We start from the raw sequence: 22,932 nt of genomic DNA, 5'->3' as shown, positions 1-22,932 counted from the left end.
CATTCACCTGATATTGTTAAAAAAAAAAATCTCCCTTTGATTGCACAGCTCCAAGTCCTGCATTTGAGTCCTGCCTTAATCCAACGTGACAGAACAATCCAGCCACGATGGAGTCAGCAGACGACTCAGTACGTCGGGCCAGGTGTCACGAAGAGATGCTGCTCCACAGCAATAAGGAACTAACTGCTCTCACACAAGTCCTAGCTCAACGTACCCCACTGGTAAGGTCACCTCTGCCATCCTCCAACCCTTCTCCACCACTGGATTTTCAGACTGCTTCCGCGCCACTCGCCCCTCCGCCATTGAGGAGGGCTTTGATGTTCCTAGCCAGCCATGGTTTTTTATTTGGGTAATAATGAAGAGTTCAAGCTGGAACAACAGAGTCAGTGCAGAAGGTTATATAGTCACTGATACACTCAGTAAGCCCATTGATGTCCTGATGTCTGTAAAAATCCATGACATCTCCTACTCCATCATCCTCAGTACTGGTTTCCCTCAGGGATGTGTGCCGAGTTCCTTCTTGTTTATTCTATTGACATACACTAATCAGGCATAACATTATGACCTCTGAAAGATGAAGTCAATAACACTGATGCTCTCTTCATCGTGACACCTGTTAATGAGTGGGAGCAAGTGAGCATTTTGTCCTCAAAGTTTATGTGCGAGAAGCAGGAAAAATGGGGAAGTGCAAGGATTTGAGCAAGTCTGAAAAAGGGCTAAATTGTAAAGGCTAGATGACTGGGTTAGAGCTCTTGTAGGATGTTACCCATTCTGCAGTGGTCAGAATCTATCAAAAGTGGTTCAAGGAAGGAAAAGTGGTGAACCAGCAACAGGTTCATGGGCTGCCTTGGCTCACTGATGCATGTGGGTAGTGAAGCCTGGCCTGTGTGGTCTGACTCAACATAGGAGTTACTGTAGGTCAGACTGCCAAAAGAGTTAGGGCTGGTACTGAAAGCTATCAGCCTGCATCACCATAAATAATGTTGTTCCAAGTTCAAAATCGCAAGTGACTAATCACATTGTAATGATGTCATAGTTTTTCTGCATGGGGAAAAAAAAAACCCTGTCATTGTCTACTCAGGAAAAATCCAACAAAGGGGCAATTAGGGTCAGGATTAGGAATGGGTGAGTCTGTTTAGGGGCTATAGTTATGGTTATGAGTCCATGTCACAAAACTATGACATCACAACAATAAGAAATATAAGTCTAAGCTATTGGTCACTTGCAATGTCAACCTGGACCAACATTAATTTTAATGATCAAGGAACAACAACACAGGAATATAAGATTGTGCTCAGGATGCCCATGCTGACCCTTATCCATTGCCTAAAAGAGCGGTCCCCAACCCCAGGGCCGCGAGAGCTGAAGCTTGGGTGTGAAATCTATGGTTTTCAAGGTTTTTATCGTTAACTCTGTTTCCCTGGGTGTTTTCCTGTGTATTATGAATAAAAAAATTTTTTTATTGGACACCGGTGCTGGTTTTATTTTGTTGTACCTTAAAGGCCGGTCCGTGAAAATATTGTTGAACATAAACCAGTCTGTGGCGCAAACAAGGTTGGGGACCACTGGCCTAAAGCACTAACAATGAGCTCCATGAAGAATGGAAGAAGGTAGCCTTGTCTCATTAATCACTTTTTAATTTTTTTTTTTTTTTACATCACATGGTGTGTGGTGTGTGCTTTGCTTACTGTGGGACACCTGGGATCAGGATACATTGACACTGGTGGGGAATCTCGGTTTCTTCTATCCATGTGGATGTTACCTTGACACATACCACCTACCTAAGCATTGTTGCAGACCCTGTACATTATTTTATGGAAACTGTATTCCCTTATGGCTGTGGCTTCTTTTGCCAGGATAATGCAGCCTGCCACAAAGCAAAAATGGTTCAAGAATGGAGAGAACAAAAAGTCTAAGTTGTTGACTTGGCCTCTAAATTTCCCAGAATTCAATCCAATTAAGCATCCGTGAGATGTGCTGGAAAACAAGTCTCATCTATGGAGGCTCCAACTCACAATTTATGGTTCTTAAAGGATCTGCTCCTTATATTTTGCTGCCAGATACCAGAGCACACCTTCAGGGATCTAGTGAAGTCCATGCCTTGACAAGTCAAGGCTGTTTTGGCAACAAAGAAAGTTCCAAGACAATATTAATCAGGTGGCCACCTGATGACTGCTAAATAAAACATCACATCAGTCATATTGTGAAATTTGCAGATGACACAGCAATTGTGGAATGCAGCACCAAAAATGATGATTGTGATCACAGACAGGAGATAAAGCAGCTGGAGATTTGGTGCAGGGATCTCTGCATCAATGTCAAGAAAACAAAGGAGATAATCATTTCAGTAGCAGCAAAACCTTCCCTCCACCTATGTACATTAGGGGAGCAGCTGTGGAAGTGGTCTGCAGCTTTATGTATCGTGGTACACTCCCCACTAAAGACCTTAACATTTTCTGGTACACCATAACCTCTACTTTCTCAGGATAAAGCACAACTTGTGAACTACAATGTCAATTGAGGAACAGCTTCTTCCTGAGGGCCGTTGAACTCTGTTGCCATCTCATTTCTGCTGCTCGCAGCCGAAGGGTAATAGACATGTGAATCCACTTGTCTTTGCACTATCCGCCACACACTGTTTTCTTAAATTTAAAAACAGCGGTTTTCTAATATACACGTCAACTGTAAATATCTCGGTATTCCTTATTTCTGTATATTTTGCTATTACTTTTGGTGGCTTTCACGAGCACTTGAGTGCAAAGTTCATTTCACCTCATGAAAATACGTGTGCTGGAATGACAAAATTGCCTCGATGCTAACTAATCTTACTTTTTTTAACTAGTTAAGGCTAGGTATCCAACACTGAACCCCAAGTTTCACAGCAGTAATATCACCAGTGTCGGTCTAATCTGTAAAAAGAAAAAAAAATTATACAGGGTAATCTTCTACCCTCTCTAAATGGATTGAAATATATAGCACTTTTATCCAGCACTCAAAGCACTTTTTTTACTGGTGCAAGCACCATCCATAGAGACATAATTTACTGTCTCTATGGAGAGTAACAACCTATATGAGGATGGACACACACATGCAAACTCACATTAGGGGATATTTGGGGTGTATCTTACCTAAGGACACTTCAACATATGTGCAGAAGCTGGAGGATTAACCTCAGGCCTCCTCCAAATCCTGATCCACCATAAACAAGAACAACTTCAGAGGCCATATGCGAGAACTAAGGAACTACTGAGTAATGTAACAGGGTCCATCCTGATGTGATTGAAGAATAAAGGTATTACTACTTCTACTACAACCAAAAAAATCAGTTTGCATTGCAAATTACTTTAATAAAATTTAACTATTTAAGTCTTCTAAAGCTGACTTCAGCATGGTTGAACAAGTATTTGACACCAGAAAAATGCAAGTCCATTTTATTTTATCTGAAAAAACAGACAACCCCCCCATGTATTTTTTTGTCGACTGTGTGAAAACGGTCATCATCTTGAGTTCTCAAATTGATAATGGTCTTCAGCAAAAAGAAAAAAAAAAAGTAAGAACATGTACGAATTTTGGAAAAACTTTATTTTAATTTTGGTTGGTGAATTCCTCCAATCAGCTGTTCCTGTTAAATTAATCATTTTCCTGACAAGCTAAAAAAATTTCACAGCTTCTATTCGGTTAGTTTTTCCCCAGAGCAAACAAATACACAAAGACACAGATAGCTTTCCTCACTGACTTTACTTAAATGCATGAACTCAAATTTCTCAAAAGTAACATCAGTTTGTGGAAAGAAAATTCAATCAGAATATCTTTTGAGTGTACAAGATATTTTTCTTTATCAAAAAGCACCCTTTGACAATCAAAGGAAAAGAAACTAAAATCTACAAATTATATATATATACATATATACTTTTTACATGAACGGTCATACCATACAAAATATCAATGGATTAAAATGACCAGTGTAAAGTCTACTTTACATACCGACAAAAACCAAAAAAAAAAAAAAAACTGTTTAAAACTATTTCAAAATATATGCCGAACAAACAAACAAAAATATATGATCAGAAATCTAAGTCTTAATCCAAGACATTATTCTGTCATGCCTTTTCTGTTTAAACAGAATATTAAACTTCTTTTGACAATTTTACAAATACTGTCAAGAAACTATGTTACTTATTTATTGTATACAAATCCCAACATCAGAACTAAAAGTATATACAAGGGGAATAAAAACCCAGGAGAAGATCCATCACAGAAAATCTTAGTCTCATATCTCTCCAAGTGCTTTCCAAGTACGCACAAGAGGAAACAAATAAGGAGTAATTCTAATTATCAGTTACAAGTGGAGATTTACTGTTAGATGTAAGGCATGAACAGGGTTTGAAGACACCTTAACTTCCCTTGAATACCTGTAACTAAAGTATGTGGTATTTAGGAACCATTACTCAGTGGACCCCGCATGAGTTTGTTGATGTTCCTCCAGCAGGTGAGGAAAAGCAAAGGCTTTGTCACATTCTGTGCATTCATACACAACCTCACCAACATGACTTTCTTGGTGCTGTTTAAGAAGAGACCACTGGCTAAATGACTTGTAGCACATGTCACATCGGTACTCTCCAACGTCTTTTTCAGCGTGCTTTCTCATATGCAGAGACAGCTCTTGGGCTGTAGTGAATTTGCATTCGCACTGGGAACATTTGGACTTATTCTCAGCCTGAGTTTCGTTTTGGGCTTTCTGACGATGCCTGCGCTCGTGCTCTTTCAGGTATCGCTTCCTGGCAAATGTTTTTCCACAAAGCTCACATGTGAATGGCTTCTCATTTGGATGTTCTTTATTTTGATGCTCCAAAAGGACATTTTTAGAGGTGAACCGCATTGAGCAGACAAGGCAGTTGTACAAGTCGTCTCCTGTAACATCGACCTCTTCCTCCTCCTCCTCCTCCTCCTCCTCTGCTGCTTGAAAATATGATGGGCTGGATTTTTTAGAGGATGGATTTGAGCATTCTGTTTTTGTTGCCTGCTGTTGCCCGGAACACTTATGCTGGCGGAAAGCAGCTTCTCCCAAAAAGCCCTGCTCACACTCTGTGCATTCATATTCAGCAGCTGAGGTCAGCTTATACTGCTCGTGTTCCTTAAGCTTGCTTCCAGAGGCAAATTTAATTTTTTCAATTGTACCATCAGGATGCGTTGGGAAATGATGAAACAGATCCATGGCACATGGAAAACACTGGCTGCAAACTGGACACTTAAAAACATGTGATGGTTCACCATCTTCATCATCAAGTTCTTGTTTAATTTCTGCTACAGTGCCAATATGGCTCTTAAGATGGGTCAAGAAGAGCTGAGAGGAAGCAAAGCTACTGTTGCATTGATTACAAGAATATATACGATTGGACTGTAACTGTTGATGGGTATTCCTGTGCTTTTTCAGATGAGATGCATGAAGAAAATGTTTATTGCATTCGGTGCAAGAGTATGGTCGCTCTTTAGCTTCCATGCAGCCATGCTCTGAGAGCTCCTCTGGATCTCTGAAGCGCTCGCTACAAACACCACAGCGGTATTTAAGCTCTGAGGTGAATACAAATGAGCTTTCAGAGCGTGAGGCAGGTTGTTCACGTTCTCCCCTTGACACTGAAGGTGAAGGATGGTCACTTGATGTGGAATGGGTTTTCCAGTGTTCAGCTCTGCTACTCTTTGACAGAAACACACGATTGCAAATATCACATGGAAAATTCTCTTCACGGTGGGTCGACATATGCTCTGCTAGCTGCAAAGGTCCATTGAAAAATAGGTGACACTTGGAACAACGATGTGAGCGACTTTTACCATGACTGTGCTTGTGGTTACGCAGGGCAAAGAGAGACATGAACCCTCTGCCACATGTTTGACACTGAAATTCAGACTTGTGCATTCGATGATGCTGCTGCAGCTGAGATGCCTGGAAAAAGCATTTACCGCATTGTTCACATTCATGCGGCTTTTCACCCAGGTGACAGAGCTGGTGATCCTCAAGGCTTTCTGACGTTGGGAAGGTCTTTCCGCACACGTGGCACGGGAAGTATGGTGCGGAGTCTGAGTCACTGTCTTCGCTGCCGTTATTTTCATCCTCCTCGCTGTCACCAGCTGTGCTCACTTGGCTGCTTGAGTGCTGTTCGCTGCTGCTCTTTTCCCTCACAGCAGCCTTGATATCCTTATACTGTTTTGGATGCCAGTTTCTGTAGTGTCTTGCTAGTGATTTTTTTACTGCATACGATTTGCTGCAGAATCGACAACTAAATACATCATCTTCATGATCCTCCCTATAATGGCTGCATAAAGATGGTCTTGTCCAAAACCGCTGATTACACAGTTTGCAAGCATATGGCCTGCTTAGATCGTGACACGTTCTGTGGGCTTCAAGATCAGACCTGGTATAGAACAGCTTGGAGCAGTCGAAGCAAGGGAATTTCTGATCGCCTGTGTGCATCCTCATGTGTTTTTCCAGATTTCCTTGACTAGTGCACACCCGCCCACACTTAGGACATGTATTGCGCTTTTTCTCTTGTTCCTGTCTTCCATGGTCTTCAAGGTGACTGATGAGCACTAAGCCATCTGTGAAGCTCATTTCACATTCTGAACATTGATACTGCACGGCTTTCTTCTCTTTACTTGAGCTGCTTTGCACCTCATTTCCTTCTGAATTTTTTGTTGATTCGTCCATTAAATCATCGTTGCAGAAAAGCCCAGTGCTAGTCATTGTAGAGCCGCCTCCAAACGCAAGAGCAGAGTGATTAAGAGCAAAATCAAAATTTGCTTTTAAAGGTGTCTCCAACTGCTGGTTTGGAATACGTCCATTTCTACACTTCCTGTAGTGGTTTCGGAGGAGACTTTTATTCCAGAAGCCCTTATTGCAGGACTTGCAGTTAAAAGGATGGCCCACTGCATGTGTACGGAGATGACCAGTTAGTCCCGCTTTGTTTGCAAAGAACATATTACATTGTTGGCAAAAAAACTGCTTGGAGGGCTCCATATTAATAGCGGTATTAAGACTTTGTGTTAAATTGTCACTAAGTCTTTCATCACAACTCTCATCCACAGGCTCTTCTTTGATGCCTGACAGAAGCTGCTGTAGGGGGGCAGTTGACACTGGATGAGTCATTGTTTCCAGCTTGTGCGTGCTCAAAAAATGCTCTTGGAGCTGTGAAAAAAGCAGAAATCGGGAGCTGCAGTATGCACAAGAAAAGCCTTTTGGTGGGTCATGAGTGGCTGACTGCTGGCTTTGGAAAACTGGTGATGAGCTTGTTGTTAAACCACAACCTTTCTTGTGATTTTCAAGCTTGCTTGCAGGGAAAAAGCCACCACATAGGTCACAGAGAACTGTACTTGTCTGGTGTTTCTTGGGGCACTTTGGAAAATGACGCTGGACATAATCCTTCCTTATAAATCTCTCACCACAATAATCACATGAATATGGCTTCTCTCCTGTGTGCAGGCGGTTGTGAACACCTAACTGCCAGCTGTTTCCAAAAACACGGGGGCAATAGCTACAAACATACTTGTACTTCTTGTTAAAGCAAGGCTGGATCCTCTTCAGCATTTGGCTTCTGATCCCATCAAGAGATCCTGGCATGTTTTCTGCTGGAGGACAGGTTCCCTGCAGTAAAGCAGCTGCTGTTTCCCTCAAGACCTTTCTGCACCTTCTCATCTTTTTGTGCTTTTTCAGAGATTTTTCATGAGCGAATGAGGAGCCGCAGCGTGTGCACTTGAATAACTTTGTGGCATGGAACATGGTGAAATGTCGGGAAAGTTTAGACTGAGTTGTGTAGCTTCTAGAACAGACCTTACACTCAAACATCTCCTGCTCTTTAGCACTCTCAATGCCAAACTTATTTTGCCAACCTTTGCCAACATCTTCTAAACTGATTTTGGGAATACGGACCTCCAACCTTGTTTTTTTACCTTTGCAGCGAGTCTGATGTACTTTCAGATGATCGTACCTTGAAAAGCAGCTATCACAGGCCTTACAGCGATATGGTTTTACTTCATTGTGTGTCAGAATGTGACGTCTCAGGTACCTTGGTTTCATGAAAGTCTTGGTGCAGAATTTGCACTTGTACTCCGTTTCACCATGTGCATTGGGCTTTGGTTCTGCCTCTATGGCAGAAGGAATGTTGGGAGGTTTCGTTGCAGCAGTGCTTTTGAGTTTTGATAGCGCATCTTTGTTAACACCGTCACAGAAAGCTTCATGCTGCAAACATAATGTCTTTGATCTGTATCTCTGACCACAGTGCATACAGGCATATGGTTGCTCACCAGTATGTGAGACCAGATGTCTCAAGAATAATGACCTGAACCTGAACCTCCGGGTACAGTAGGGGCATTTAAACTGAAGCAGAGTGGTTGCATTGGGCTGTGTAGACATTTTAGGAGTATCCTGGTTTGTTGGTAGACTGCTTTTATTATAGTTGGTGTCATGAGATAAGCCAGTGCTCAGCTCTGTTGTCTCTTCACAGTTCCTCTGATGTTGTTTCATTTTATTAGGTCCATAGTACTGCCCACATCTTGAGCATGGATGCACAGAATTTATCTTGTGGGCATGCTGATGATTTTTCCAACGGTCTTTCTTAGAAAATTTCCGTGGACAATAGGGACACGGATATAATGTTTTTGTCTTTGTTTCAGACTCGAGAGTTCGGGTTTCAGGAGGGGAACACTTCTGACTGTGAATTTTAAGGCATATGTTACGGTAAAACTGTTTTCCACAATTGGCGCAAGAGAAGGGTTTGTCCCCAGTGTGTTTGATCATATGGCGCAATAAATAGCGGCGATTGTTAAAATTTCGTTTGCAAAATGGACACTGGTTTGAAGAAGACCCTGATATATGGGTGAGACAATGTTTTCTTAGAACTTGGGCATCATCAAATACTTCTTTACATAAGGAACACTGCATTTGCTTTGGTTCATCCTCTTCTTCCACAGATTCCAAGGTTTGCTGAAGATTTGATTCTGTTCCCTCTTCAAGTCTAAGTGCCCTGTTTTCTCTATTTTTGTGGGTTTTTAGATGTCTGAGGAGATGTGCGGGATGCTGAAACTGCATAGTACAGTCTGGACATTGAAGCGTTCCCCTCCTTAGATGTGAACTTCTGTGCTGGATCAGTTCTCCAATAGTCGGTAGAATCTTTTTGCAGACAGTGCACTGTATCCTCCTCTGGTGAATAATTTTGTGAGCAATCAGATGGGATCGCTTCTTGAATCCCTTTCCACATTCCAGACAGCGGTATGGTCTCTCACCGCGGTGATTGCGTTCATGCTTCTTCAGTGACTGTGAAGAGCTGAAATATTTACCACAGAAGCGACAACTGAGATTGCTCTTTGCTTCAGCTGAGTTCAAGTTTTCCTTTCCATCTTCATTCTGTGTACCATTTAAAGTTTCAGGATTACTCTTGGTGGAGAAAATGGAATTCCGGTACCTGATAATTTTCCCAGTGAGTTTAAACAACTCGTGTTTCTTCATATGTCTGTACTTTCCAGAAGCGTAACAAAAAACTGCAGGACAGAGGTTGCATTTGTATCGTGGCACAGACGTGGAGGTTGTCAAAGCTGATGGTGGTTGTTTTCTCTTCTCCTTTTCCCTCGTTTGCATTTTCTGCTCTTTTTCAACCGTTTGTGTTTTTTGCTTTCTTTCCACTGTTTCTTTCTCAACCGTTGTCCTTTCTTTTGCTTTCTCTTTTGCTAGTTGATTAAGAAATTCTCTGAGGCAGCTTGTTTTAATATGCCTATATCGATTGGATGTCATAGTGAACATAGTGTGGCACAAAGGACATCGATATTTACCAGCAATTTTTTCCTTGCCACCATATATCGCATCTCGAACACAGTCACGCAAATGTCGCGCTCGATTGTAAGAGTACTTAAAAAGCCGTGGGCATAGAGGACATTTATATTTTCCTATTATATCATTCTCCACTTCTTGAGTTTTCTCCTGCTTTTCATCACTCTCACTGACTGCTGTGGGACTCTGGTTTAACGACACTACTGTACCCTTTCCATGGTGTACTTTATAGAGATGCTTTTTAACCTTTTCTGCAGTAGGGAAGGTTTTACCACATAATCCACACAGATTTGTCTGGGAGATGTCGAAAAGCTTAACAAAACATTTTGGCATATCTATGTTACTTTGCACCCCATCCTTTTGTTTTGGTGTGTCAGTTTGTCTCACAGCCACATCAGGATTTTTAGCTGGGAGGTTGGACTGCTTGCATCTACCAGGTACACGCTTGTGTCTTTTCAGGCTCCCGCCTTGTGCAAAATAAGAGCCACAGTCATTACACCTAAATGGTGTTTTCCCAGTGTGAGTCCGCATGTGCTTGATATAATGCATTACTTTTGAAAATGTCAGTCTGCACCTATTGCACCTATGGTTGCCTTGGCGATTTCCCTTTTTCTGTGGGCTAGGATCTGAAGGACGCTGAGACCCGTCTTTAACGTCACCACACAAATGTTTTCGAGCTTGTTCATTTTTCACCAAATAGAGACTGCAACTTTTGCAAAAGTCAAAATTGTTCACTGTATGGCAACAATGGTAGTGTTCAATTGATTGATCTGTGCTATAAGTTGTGTGTTTGCAATCTGCACAGTAATACGAGTCACTTGTTCCATTTTCTGACTCCAAACTCTTCAATATTACAACAGGTTGCAGCATTTTCCTCATTTCAGCTGCGGATTTTAGTTGCGGAGCTTGTCCTCCTGAATGGTCCATGTTCTTCCCATCAGTTTCAGTAACAAATGCTTCTTTATACTGTGATTCATTAGTGTCACATGAGGAGTCATCTCTGGACAGAGGTTCACCATACAGCATGTCTGGCTGTTCCTCTGTAGAGATGTCCATGTCTTCAAATGAGTCTCTAGCATTTTCAGACCAATCCTCCCCAAGACCCAGAGGTTCTTGGCCAACTGGACTTTCACGTAGTGATTGCTGCTGATCAAGAGAACAGGTTGTCTTTGCGTTCACTTCTGAACTTGCCCAGTCTGAAAAATTTGTGTTGGAACTTGAGGGTTTTGATTGCAAGCAGGATTCTAAACTATTAGGACTTTGCCTGTTGCAGTCACTTGTCACCACATGGCTATTAGATTCATAATCTGTGGAAGAGGTTGCTCTTGCCTTATCAGCGGGACTTATACATTCATTTTCTACACAGCCATGTGTGTCTGTGTTGGAGCTTTCTTTCAGTGGGGAAGAGTCTGGATTAGCAGCAACACTTTGCTTGTTATCGTCACTAGTGTCAATGGAAATACCGTCACCGGTTACAGTGGTGTTGCCACAATTTTGATCTGGAGAAGAGGTTTTGATTTCCATTTTTTTAGAGGGACACGTGTCTGTGCTTAAACAGGATTGTGAAATACTAGGAACAGTTTGCTTGTTCTTGTCAGTATTATTAACAGAAAGACTGTCACTGGTGATGTTGGGACAATTACAATCTACATCTGGAGGGGAGGTTGGACTTTCCTTGCTTCCTTCTAGAAGAGGATGTGTGTCTGTGTTTAAGTACTCTAACTGAAGGGAGGATTCTGGATTAGCAGCAACGCTTCCCTTGTTCTTGTCAACAGCATCAACAAAGGGACTTTTACAGGTTGCACTAGGGCTGCTACAGTCTTGATCTAGAGGGGAGGTAGGGTTTTTCTTCTCAGACTGACTTTTGAATTCCATTTCTACAGAGGTTTGCACATCTGTGTTTAAGCTCTTTTGTTTAAAAGGAGATTCTGAATGGCTGAGATTCTTGTTGCTAGTATCAACAGTGACACTGGATCCACTACAGTCTTGATCTGGAGAGGAGACCGAGGTTGTTTCTAGCGAAGTTTTAAATGTCCTTTCTTGACAAGAATGTGTATCTGTGTTTAAGCTCTCTGGCTCCAAACAGGATTCTGAATGATGATCAACACCTTGCCTGTCCTTGTCAGTGATGTCAATAGAAAGACTGTCTCTGGTGATATTGAGATCACTATGATCTTGATCTGGAAGAGAGGTTGGGTTTTTCTTTTCCGATTGACTAGTGTCTTCCATTTCTAGAGAGGGATGTGTATCCGTACCAGGCGTCTGCAGTTGCAAGGAGGAATCTGGATGAGTGGCAACACTGTCTTTGTTCAAGTCATTAGTATTTGTAGAAAGACCTTCATTACTGGCAGAGAGATGACTGCAATTTGAATCTGAAGAAAAAGTCATATTTGTCTTCTCTGCTGCACTTGAAAGTTCTGTGTCTACATGGGCATTTGCACCTTGGCTCAAGCTGTTCAACTTTAAACAGGATCCTACATGAACGCCTGCACCTTGCTTGTTCTCATCTTTAGTGTCCATACATAAATAGTCTTTAGTGTCAGTTCGGCCACTACATTCTGGATCAGGAGAAATCTCAACGTTTGACTTTTCTCCTGCAATTGCTTGTACTTCATCTACATTGAGATGTATGTTGTTGCTGCAGCTTTTAAGCATCAAACTTGGTTCTGAAAGCCCTGAAATACTGACATCGCTCAACAGATCTTCACTGTGCTCATCAAGGTTTCTAAAAACTTCAGCCACACTTTCATCAGACTTTTGTGTAGATAATAAGTTAGATTTAACATCATGACTGGTCCTTGTGCATTTCCACAGTTGTTGTGTAGAAGCATTAGAATTGGATGCCTTGGAGGATTTAATGGCATCTGTCTGAATTTCTTTCTTCTGGCAGTCAGAATCCTTATTTTCAAGTTGACCTCTGTTGGATTTGGGAATTTGGGATTTATGTTCATCTGAAATCTTGTTTTCAAGTAAATCTGATTCTCTCGTTTCCCCTTCAAAGACCTCATCATTGTTTTGCACATCTTGACCCATATTTCCATTTTGACCATCTGCTGAGTTTGGATGATTAAGTCCTGCCTTTTCTTGGTTCAACAGTTCTTTCATGTCCTTTTGTGAGCCATTTTCATTTATGGGAACTTGATCATATTTTAACGTACTTATGATATTTGGAGAAGCTGAAGTAATTTGCTTTTCCTCACTGTCATCTGGATACTCATCTATTCCATGACCAAAGTTTTCATGACCACTTATCAAGAGGTCAGAATGAGTATGTGCAAGATCTCCCTCCACATCTTTCCTTTGTTTTTCATCTTGGAAACCACCGTATTCACTTATTTCAAGCTCAGTTTTGCTCTTGGTAGTTGTCTTCATGTAGGAGGTAGTAGAGGACTGATGATGTCCTGTGTATGATGTAACTGTTTTCTCTAATTTTTCCAAACTGTCCTCTGGAGACTGAACTATGTTTTGTCGTGCCTTCAAATTTGACGATAAAAGTACATCAGTCTCCGACATATCTGAACACAAACTCTCAGTCGGAAAAGTCATATTATCCGTATGAGTAAAAAACCATGATGATGAGCCTTGTTTTTCGGAACCATCAGTTTTAGGATTTGAATAGGACTTACTTGCCATGAATTTACAAGGTGGTCTTGTTTCACCAGCGTCTGCATCAGAGCAGCTACTGACATCTGAGTAGTTCTCAAGAAATGATGTACTTGGCATTTCATAATCTTCCTTAAGTCCTTGAAAGTCTGTTCCAAAAGATGATGGAAAAGAGTCAGATGTTTGCAATCCGTCTGCAGCAAAATCCGGGATATTACCATTTTCACATCGTTGCAAGTAATCCTTTCCCATTTGTTCTCCATCAGCTTGCCATTGTGTTTCACCACAGTATCTTTGATAAACATAATCTGACCTGGAATTCACAACACTGGGGTCTGAGCAATAGTTTGTGTTAAAGTCAGAGTTAAAGACAGGGGCTTCATGTGAAGCACCAGCGCTGGCAAAGCCATGATGTCCAGTGAAGTCCTCAATATGATGGGAAAGGCACCCATCTGACTCAGATGTCCTTCTCAAAGTCCCTGGATCTGATGGTAGAGGTGGGGGATTATGGAAATATGAATCCCACCCATGCGCCATCCTCAATATGGAGTAGTAACTAAGGCTTACTGTAGCCTGAAAACACAGATAAACAAAGAATGAATAAATACAAATTAAAACCAAAACCATCCACAGAAAAATAAAAATAAAAAATAAAAAAATCTCACCTTATTTTAAACATCTATGGACTGTCCAGAGAAATGTGAATTACATCTGATTGGAAACCTGTGTAAAAATTAAAATGAATATTTTTATTGCTCTGAACATTTTACAAGCTACAGAAAACATCACAAAAAACACATCACACCTCTTTCACACTGCTGTTGTTAGTATAAATTAAAGTTTCAATGATCAAATTGGTATTGCCACCACTCTACAGTCAAAAATTATATGAAAAAATATTTTATAACTGTTTTCTCTGCAACTACAATCTCTTATTTTGGAAGTATTCACATCCGCTATGGCACTCCAAATAATATCTGAGAAAGGCCTGTGTCTACAACTTGATGAGTCCGCATTTACAAGGCTAATGAAACTGACACCATGGAAGCCACCAAGTTGAGAACCTCTTCAGTAGGCTTTCTGGCCATACCTAATATCTAAGTCAGTTGATTCTTGGTCAGGGGGGTGCCCAAATCCCAGTATTGTAATGGAGCTTCAGGTGTCATAATAGATGACCAAATAGGCAGCACTTACAGCAGAGGTGGCCAACTCCAGGCCTTGAGGGCCGGTGTCCTGCAGGTTTTAGATATCACCCTGGGTCAACACCCCTGAATCACATAATTAGTTTGTTACCAAGCCTCTGAAGAACTTCAGGACATGTTGAGGAGGTCATTTAGCCATTTGAATCAGCTGTGTTGGATCATCTAAAACCTACAGGACACTGGCCCTTGAGGCCTGGAGTTGCCCACCCCTGCCTTACAGACTTTTATGGTAGAGCAGCTCGGTCTGAGCAACTATGAGACCCATACGGCATTTTAAAGAAAAAAGTCTTTGGTTTAATAAGAAATAAAACTCCACTCTTTGCACAGAACTCCAAACAATATGTTTGGCACAGTAGCAGGCACAGATCATCGACCTACTAATTTGATTCCAGCTTCGCTGTTGCTGCTGGAGAAGTGGGCGGCTGCCCGAGCTGTCATTGCCCTGTTGCTGCACCTGTGGCTGGGGGTGCCGACGGTCCAGGCCGATTCCCTCTCTCAGTCACGCGGGGTGGGCTTAGGTTTGGCCAGGTGGCTCCCTGGCCTCAGTCGGCCAATCGGGGTATGTGGCATGGCCTGCGGTGCCAATGACTTGCTGAGCAGTAGCCAAAACTGAAGAATTGGGATGCAAACCAGGAACAGAGAACATCTGCCTTCAAATTATAACTGATGCTTTACTGAAAGCAAAAGGTCCAACTTTTACAGTTTCTGTTTCAGGTTTGTGTTCCACTGTCCATAATTTCACCACTTCTCACAGTTCTATATACTTCTCTCTAATCAATTTCACATCAATCTCCTCCAATTCATCTTGTCTGGTTCTGGGGAACAGCTGGTTTATTCTCCTGCCTTCTATCTCTCTGATGTACCACATTCTTCATTGCACCTTTCTGCAGCCCTGATAGTTAGCTAACCTCCTTTCGTGCTACCTTGACTTTGGCCTCTAGTCTCCTAGGGTACTGCTCGTGTGGCTTTTCAACTTGTAGCCAAGCATCTCACTGATCACTGCTGCCGTAGTGTTAGCTGGTTAGTCTCGGTAATGATACCGTACTTTGGTACCATAGGTACTGTCCAATAGTGCTGCATTCACATCATCTAGTAGATCTTCTGAGGGTAATTCACATAATCTTTCAGTCCAGCTTTGTCCACCCACTGGTAGGACTTCTGGATGTCAGCCACTTCCTCTATCTGCTGGTAGCACGTACCGTGCAGGGGCCTATCCTTCCACGATGGTTCCTCCTCTTAGTCTTGAGCATGCGGTGGGTTGGGGGCATCTTCCTGATGTATTCGTGGGCGTTTGTTGTCTAACACTGGACTGTGGTACTGACACTCACCAGTCCCCGGCCTCCTTCCTTACGCTTAGCATACAGCCTAAGGGTGCTGGACTTTGTGTGAAACCCTCCAGCTTGATGTCAGTGGCTTCTATTTCCTCCTTTGGCCATCTTATTATTCCAGCAATGTAACTGATCACAGGCAGGGTGTAGGCGTTAGCCCGGATCTGTTCTTACCATTCAGCTTACTCCTCAGGACTTGCCTGACCCTCTGCAGGTACTTCATGGTTGCAGCTTTGCTAGCGGCCTCTTCGTGGTTTCATTTGCCTGTGGGATCCCAAGGTACTGACCTCAATAAATTATGACCAACTTGTAAAAGAAGTCACAGAAGCACTAAATCGATGGTCAAATCTGCCTATATAGGTAGATAGATATACTAGATATACTAAAAAATGACAAAGTTTTTTTTATATTATTTCCAAACACCTCTGCTGCATACTCTATTCTCTGACAGTTTAAACAAACTATTTAACCAATTTATTTGAAGTAATAGGAGGGCAAGGCTCTGTCTAAAGCTACTTTACTTGACCTATGAAATAGGACGACTCCAACTCCCCAGTCTCAGATGGTATTACATGACTGCCCAACTAACATCAGCTTCCACCGTTAACAAAAATAGAGGTGGTATGCGTTGGGAATATAAAAGGGAAAGGCTTTCTCTCTATGCATTATAACTTATTGACGCTTTCGTCCTCAGACTCAGCAGCGGATAAGTTAGATGCATGGAGAAGGGATATCCAAGAAAACAAATGTTTTTAAACATTGTTTTGTTTTGTTTAAAAACACAAAAACAAACAATAAAAACATGCTTTAAACTTGTGCAATTTAAAGCACTCATACGTACAGTATAACACCCGTCAGGCTCTATCATATGTCCAATCACATTCCAGACATTTGTACCAAACGTTTAGTTGAAGGAGGAACTTTTTTTCTGCTCTTGCTCTTGACGAAGGCCAGATGGTGACGAAGGCCTCTCCTCCCTGCTTAGCCTCATGTCCTTGTCTAGTCTCGTGTTTTTTGTATTACTTTTCCCTGGAACACTCTCACAGTCTGTTCTCTAAAACCTAAAAGAGGAATTATGGGTTTGATCAACTGGTCCCTGAATGCAATTGACACCCTTTTCTTAACAAGAAGTCTGGGCTCAGGTGAGCCTGAGTGCAGAAGATATCGACCTATTAGGAACCATGATAACAGGGTTCTTGCTGATCGGAGCTGGCTTGGCCCTGACTTATCGAAGAATTAAGAAAGCGGAACCAGCTGTTCAAACCCCCACAAGGCTGCCCGCTGGGATTGAAACGATGGGACGACGCATGAGTTTCTCAAAATGGGCTCATTGAGTGCAGCACGGATAAGATCTTGGAGAAGCTCGCGGCTCTCCAACGGGAGATTGAGAGACCAGTGTCAGACTGTTAGAAGAGCTTTGAAAATCATATGAGTTGTTCGCACTAAAGTAAAAACCACCATCACTTCATGCGGATACCCCTTCGGCGCCAGCTGCGGTCTCAAGGCTGAAGCTGAACAAAAACACCCTGATAATGACTGTGTTTAGACTGTTCTTCCCATTCTATTCAAGGCCACCTGGGTTGGCTGGAAGACTGTTTACTTAGCCTGGCAGGGCGAAGGACACTGTCTCAGCTGAACTCTGGACACATACACACACGCACACAGACATTTATACACATGCAGATGTACACTCATCCCCCCTCCCCCTCCAAACACCTTCGACGCTTATTCCCTTCCGATGCTGACGGTGGATCGAGGACCAGCACATAGGCTCCAGGCCCAGATGTACTGTCTACATTGGCCGTCTCTCACCCTTTACCCACCCCTGTTGCTTGTCATGTGGTTCTTTGGTGTATTAAGAGTTTTTTCATGTGCTATATGTAGAGGTGTTTTTTTTCTGTTCTCAAACGGATCTCCCTATTGGAGCTCAGTCTGGGGGGAGTTATTTTTTTCTCCTTATCTTTCCTCATGTGGTGCATTTTCCATTGTTATACCTCTCTGACCTATCTTCCTCATGTGATGTTTTTGTGTAATGTGTGTATGGTCGGAGGGTAAGATTACACCGCCATTGCGTGCAATAGGTCAGCAGCCTTAACATGAAATTTCCCACTTGTGGGACTAATAAAGGTATATCTTATCTTATCTTATCTCTTCACCATTGTCTATGGCAGGGGTCAGCAACCTTTAAGACCCAAAGAGCCATTTGGAGCCGGTTTCCACGCAAAAGAAAACACTGGGAGCCGCAAATACTTTTTGACATCTAAAATGAAGATAACACTGTATATATTGTTTTTTACCTTTATGCTTTGTGTGAACTAAAGTGTGTTGCTTATGAAATCCATGAAGTGCTACAGAGAAAATTACATTTTATTCATGTAATTAACACATTTTGAACTCTTAAAGAAATATAACAAAAGGAAAGACACCCAGCACCTGAGCAGCACCCGCAATCGTGGCTCGCCGTTTAACGTCTGTGCTCTCTCTGCTGTTGTTGGTATATGTCGGGCTGTGAGCTGAAAAGCTACAGCCGGCTGTGTGCGTACAGCAACCGTGTGTGAAAAGTGTGTTCATGCAAACATCGTCGGGTCTGCCGTGGTATGTTTACAACGGGACTTCTGCTCCTGAATCTCTGCACACAGCGTCTGCAAATCGGGGCTGTACGAAGTCACTTTCATCTTCACGCAGGACTGTAAGCTGTCATCTGTGAGGCGTGAGCGGTGTTTGTTTTTAACATAGTTCACGGAGGAGAACAGCTGCCGACATAATGTGGATCCGAAGATCCATAACTGGCCTACCTGGGGTTGAAAGTCTCTATAAATGCACGGCGTTTCAGCGGGTACACCGGCTTCCGCGAGTGTGACGCTTATTTTGGGCGATGAAAAAATAATAAAATATAATTTTATTTTTATATTTCAATGTCACAATAATCTTCCAATTTAGAAGTACATAATAAAAAAAACCTAACATAAATAAAATACACTTTAGCTAAATACTTCAAATTTATTTTCCCAAACCACGTGGAGCCGCACTATAAGGACTAAAGAGCCGCAGGTTGCCGACCCCTGGTCTATGGGAATGTTCTGAAGTTCATGAATTGTAGAAAGATGTTGCCAAGTGTTTGTCTGAAATGTTTAATGTAAAAATCCCCTTAATGGTTAAACTCTGGGTACTTGGTAACAACTAAAAAAAGCTGACTAAATTACTGGACTATGGACTACTTCAAGCCAGAAGTAGCCTGGCTACTGACTACTTCAGCCCATGTTGGAGGAGTATGGATGCACACTCCATGGGACTCTAGAAGTAGGAAACTGCAGAATCTGTAGGCCTGGAAAGACGAACATACATTGCCAAGGGCAAACGACGGGACTTTGTGAATATCCATTTTTTAAATAATAGTTTGACTACTATTGTTCCAGATAAACACATCCAGACCCTTTTCAGTGCTGCTGCTATTTGTAGATTGCTCTATGGAAATCTTGTTCTGTCCCTATCCCTGTGTGAATGGTGGACAACTTCCCAGTGCACATCCCACTGAATGTTGAAAAAAAATATGACTGGCTGGACTCCTCAACTCATGTGCTGCTTATTAGCTTGGAATATGATGAGTCTTCAATTGTAAACTGCTGGGTCACAGCCAGTAACCATCTATTGTCATCTGTCTTGATGATACATTCAAAACTCAGGTCAGTTTAAAACAGAAGTTCTTTTCTTTGGGAAAATGTTGGATCTTTGTTAATAACGCAGGGGCAAGTGGCCAGAATGGACCTTCAACTGAGCAAACAATAGGGGATCTGTGCTGGAAGAGATCCAGAGGTGCACACGATTATCTTGTAAGCAAATACTTAAAATTCAAAAACATCACATACGGTTTTTGATTTTTTATTGGGCTAGTTTGTGGAACGTATTCCACTTGAGCTAATTTAGGTTACCTGATGTACTTCGGTTTTGTTTACTTACCTATACACCAGTCCTGAACTCAAGACATAGATGTGCCATTTTAAAACAAAAAGAAAGAACACACTCAAAAGCTTAACACTAAAATTCTTCTTTACCTGGTGGTAAAATGTCTGCTGCCATCCAAATCTTCAAGATGTTTTTTCAGTTTTCTGTAAAAGAACAAAAATAAATAAAATATGTTAACATCATTATTATTGTCATCATCATCACTTTGAGTACTAACAGTAGCTTTGGCACCGTGTACAAATTAGATCATGCAACAGAAGAATCATCCCAAACACAGTAGCAAATCTAGAACGCAACGTTTGAAAAAGAAAACAATCCATGTGTTGCATTGGCCTAGTTAAAGTCCAGACCTTGACCAGACCTTAAGACAGCAGTGAACAAACAAATGCCCGCAAACCTCAGTGAACTGAAGAAACAAAGAAGAACAGACCAAAATTCCTTCACAACAATTTAAGAGACTGACGAAGTGGTATAGAAAACTTGAGTGTACTTAGTTTTTCCTCCCACACATTGTTACTGCATTTTTAGTTTAGTTTTTGTTGGATAAGTAGCTGTGATCTAACCATTGCTCTCAGCGTGAGCACTTCCCTCTCACTCAGTCACAGCAGTGACTGCCAGGGTTCAGTGCTCCTCACTGGGGACATGGCTGCTTTCTGTCTTTACTTATGAGTGTGGCACTTGACAAATTATGTTGTGCTTATAAGAATCAGGATCTTTAAAAAGCAACGGCTTTATTTAAACACAAAAATCTAATCACACACTGGTGACGGCAAGCTACATTGTAGCCACAGCTGCCGGACACTGGCGCCACCGGGCCCTCTGACCACCACCAGTAGACAAACATGGGGTTAGTATCTTGCCCAAGGATATTTGGCATGCAGCTAGGAGGTAGCCTGGGATCGAACCACCGACCTTCTGAATAGTGGCTGACCTGCTCTGCCTACCCCACAATGCAAAGACTTTTCAATTACAATGTAGGCCCATCCCAATGAACCGCTTACTTTTTCATAGTTTTCACTCAAATCGGAACTGTATTTTTCAGTATAAGAACATCATATTTAGTAAGATGTGACACTAACCATTGAAACCATCACCTTATCAGGACAGTATTCACTGATCAAAATCAGATGAGCAGCTTTAGACCCATGCCATGCTTCTGTTTTTGTTTGTTTTTTTTAAATATAGGAATTATGGTTCAATACCCTCCCAACCCCCCCAAAAGGGGAAATAATAACAGAATTAGATTTATTTACATCACTGTATCTTCTATCTAATTTGCAAGGCCAAAGCACTGTAAGCTTTAACAGAGCAGCATGTTCTTGCAAACCAAGCCAGCTGTGACAGTCCATGCAAGTCAATGCTTGTCAAGCTGGCAATAGTGCTGGTTTGTGCAGTTCCAGTTTACCCTACAGCTACAGGATTTTACCCTTTACTTCTACTTAAGGAAGCAGTATTTTAATGTCAAGTCAATAATACATATTATTTCCCTTGTTAATTTTTGTGCTTTTCCTTAGAAGTAATTTTTAAATTGGCGTTTTATTTTACTAGTTTATACTATTGGCTTATTATTCTGGAAGAGCCATGTGTCAGAAAGATCATGGTAAAACCTTGAGGCCTCGGAGATGTGAGTCATGGGCAGCAAATGAATCTTTTCAAGTGGCACAGATCTGGATTGCAAAATGAAACTCCAAAAATATTGTATTGGTAAAGATACATTGTTTCCATGTCCAGGAGACCACGTTCAGTTGGCCTTCATGAAGTTTGCTGCTTTGCTTCATTGCTTCAAGCTACAAGCTACCTCAACCACACGCCGTTTTAACATGTAACACAAGCCAAAAATAAATGTAGGTTCCCATTAACAAAACACCTGAAGAAAAAAGGATCGTGCTACCCTTCTTACTCATTTCAAACATAAATCACTTGGCTTTGTAAAGATCATCTTTTGTGCTGATTATAATTTAGCACTTCTTTTCTAGTCTACCACTGCTAAGGTATAGTGCTTACTGGGTCAGTTTAAAACTCCAAAACCAATACACCTTCTTGTCTGCTGTACAAGATGCGGTTGGCATTTAAAGGGTTAACAAGTAGCAACCATTTTGTGTCCAAGACTTGCTACAAAATGGCACCCTCTTTCCTTCTGCTTGTCTATTACACAAACGCCTTTTGCTTGTGAAGGCACACAGGGAGCAGTTCCAAAGGGGACAAAGGAAAAAAAATTCTGGAATAGGAGCAGGCAAAATCGTTAAAAGGCTGAAAAGAAGCCCATGGATCAGTCTGACACTGAGATGAGGTTGCTTTACTCAACTGCACATAAAATCCCAGACATCCAACTGTTTCAATCTGTACTCTTAATGTCAGACTTTGCTCCATGCTACTCCAAAGGTCCTCTGCCAAACTGTAAACTGATCCCACCTGACTCTGTAGAAATGCCACACTCACACTGCAGCTCTTGCCTGTCAGTACACTTGTATCTCCAAGGTCATAGGCTTAAATCCTGAGATTCATTGTAAAACGCTTCCTTGGATAACAGCTAAATGACTTCTCTGCTGGCTGCACTAACAAAAAAACCCTCTTTCCATACTTTACCTCTAAAAAGGAGACATTCAGACTGTTTTAGTGTTCGTTTGTGGTGCTGTGGGAAGTGGGAAGTACCACGGGACCTTGGGAGGAAAGTCTTAGTCCTATTTGTTATCTCACTGCTACACATCTGACCAAATGCTGTGTAAAATTGGTATTGTTGTTGTGAGGCTCAGCACTTAATTAGATTTTAGCTTCAAATATGATTTTGATTCTCAGTAATAAGGAAACAAGAACACTGGGGTGAAGCAAGCACTGTTTTACATTCATCAAGCACACCTCCTTTACAGCTATGTACTTTCAGGCCTCTATAAAAGTCCAAAAAGACTCACCACGTGTTTCAACTTTAGTCAACAAGTTCTGTCTAGAAAAAATTAAAATCAATATGTTGTTCAGTGACCTTTTGAAAGGCTATTTAATGCTTGCTTGCTGCTGCTCTAATCTG

The 22,932-nt window shown here is 41.7% G+C and overlaps 1 protein-coding gene across 1 annotated transcript in view; it reads right to left on the bottom strand.

The window, feature by feature from the left end:
- Window positions 1–3,612: 3,612 nt before the first annotated feature.
- Window positions 3,613–22,932, bottom strand: part of znf1035 (zinc finger protein 1035) — a 29,658-nt gene continuing 10,338 nt past the window's right edge. The window contains exons 2-4 of the mRNA XM_085422161.1: window positions 20,000–20,053; window positions 14,083–14,140; window positions 3,613–13,990 (exon numbers count right to left, since the gene is read on the bottom strand). Of these exons, the coding sequence (XP_085278287.1) occupies window positions 4,445–13,954 (9,510 nt within the window). The 5' untranslated portion in view covers window positions 13,955–13,990; window positions 14,083–14,140; window positions 20,000–20,053 and the 3' untranslated portion in view covers window positions 3,613–4,444. The remainder of the gene's footprint in view (window positions 13,991–14,082; window positions 14,141–19,999; window positions 20,054–22,932) is intronic.

Source organism: Rhamphochromis longiceps, linkage group LG11 (assembly GCF_057381845.1).
Source record: "Rhamphochromis longiceps isolate RC_006_pf linkage group LG11, R_longiceps_female_GT1.1, whole genome shotgun sequence".
NCBI classification, from domain to species: Eukaryota; Metazoa; Chordata; class Actinopteri; order Cichliformes; family Cichlidae; genus Rhamphochromis; species Rhamphochromis longiceps.
Note: the sequence above shows the minus strand (reverse complement) of the source record. Positions and strands in the feature narration are given on the sequence as shown.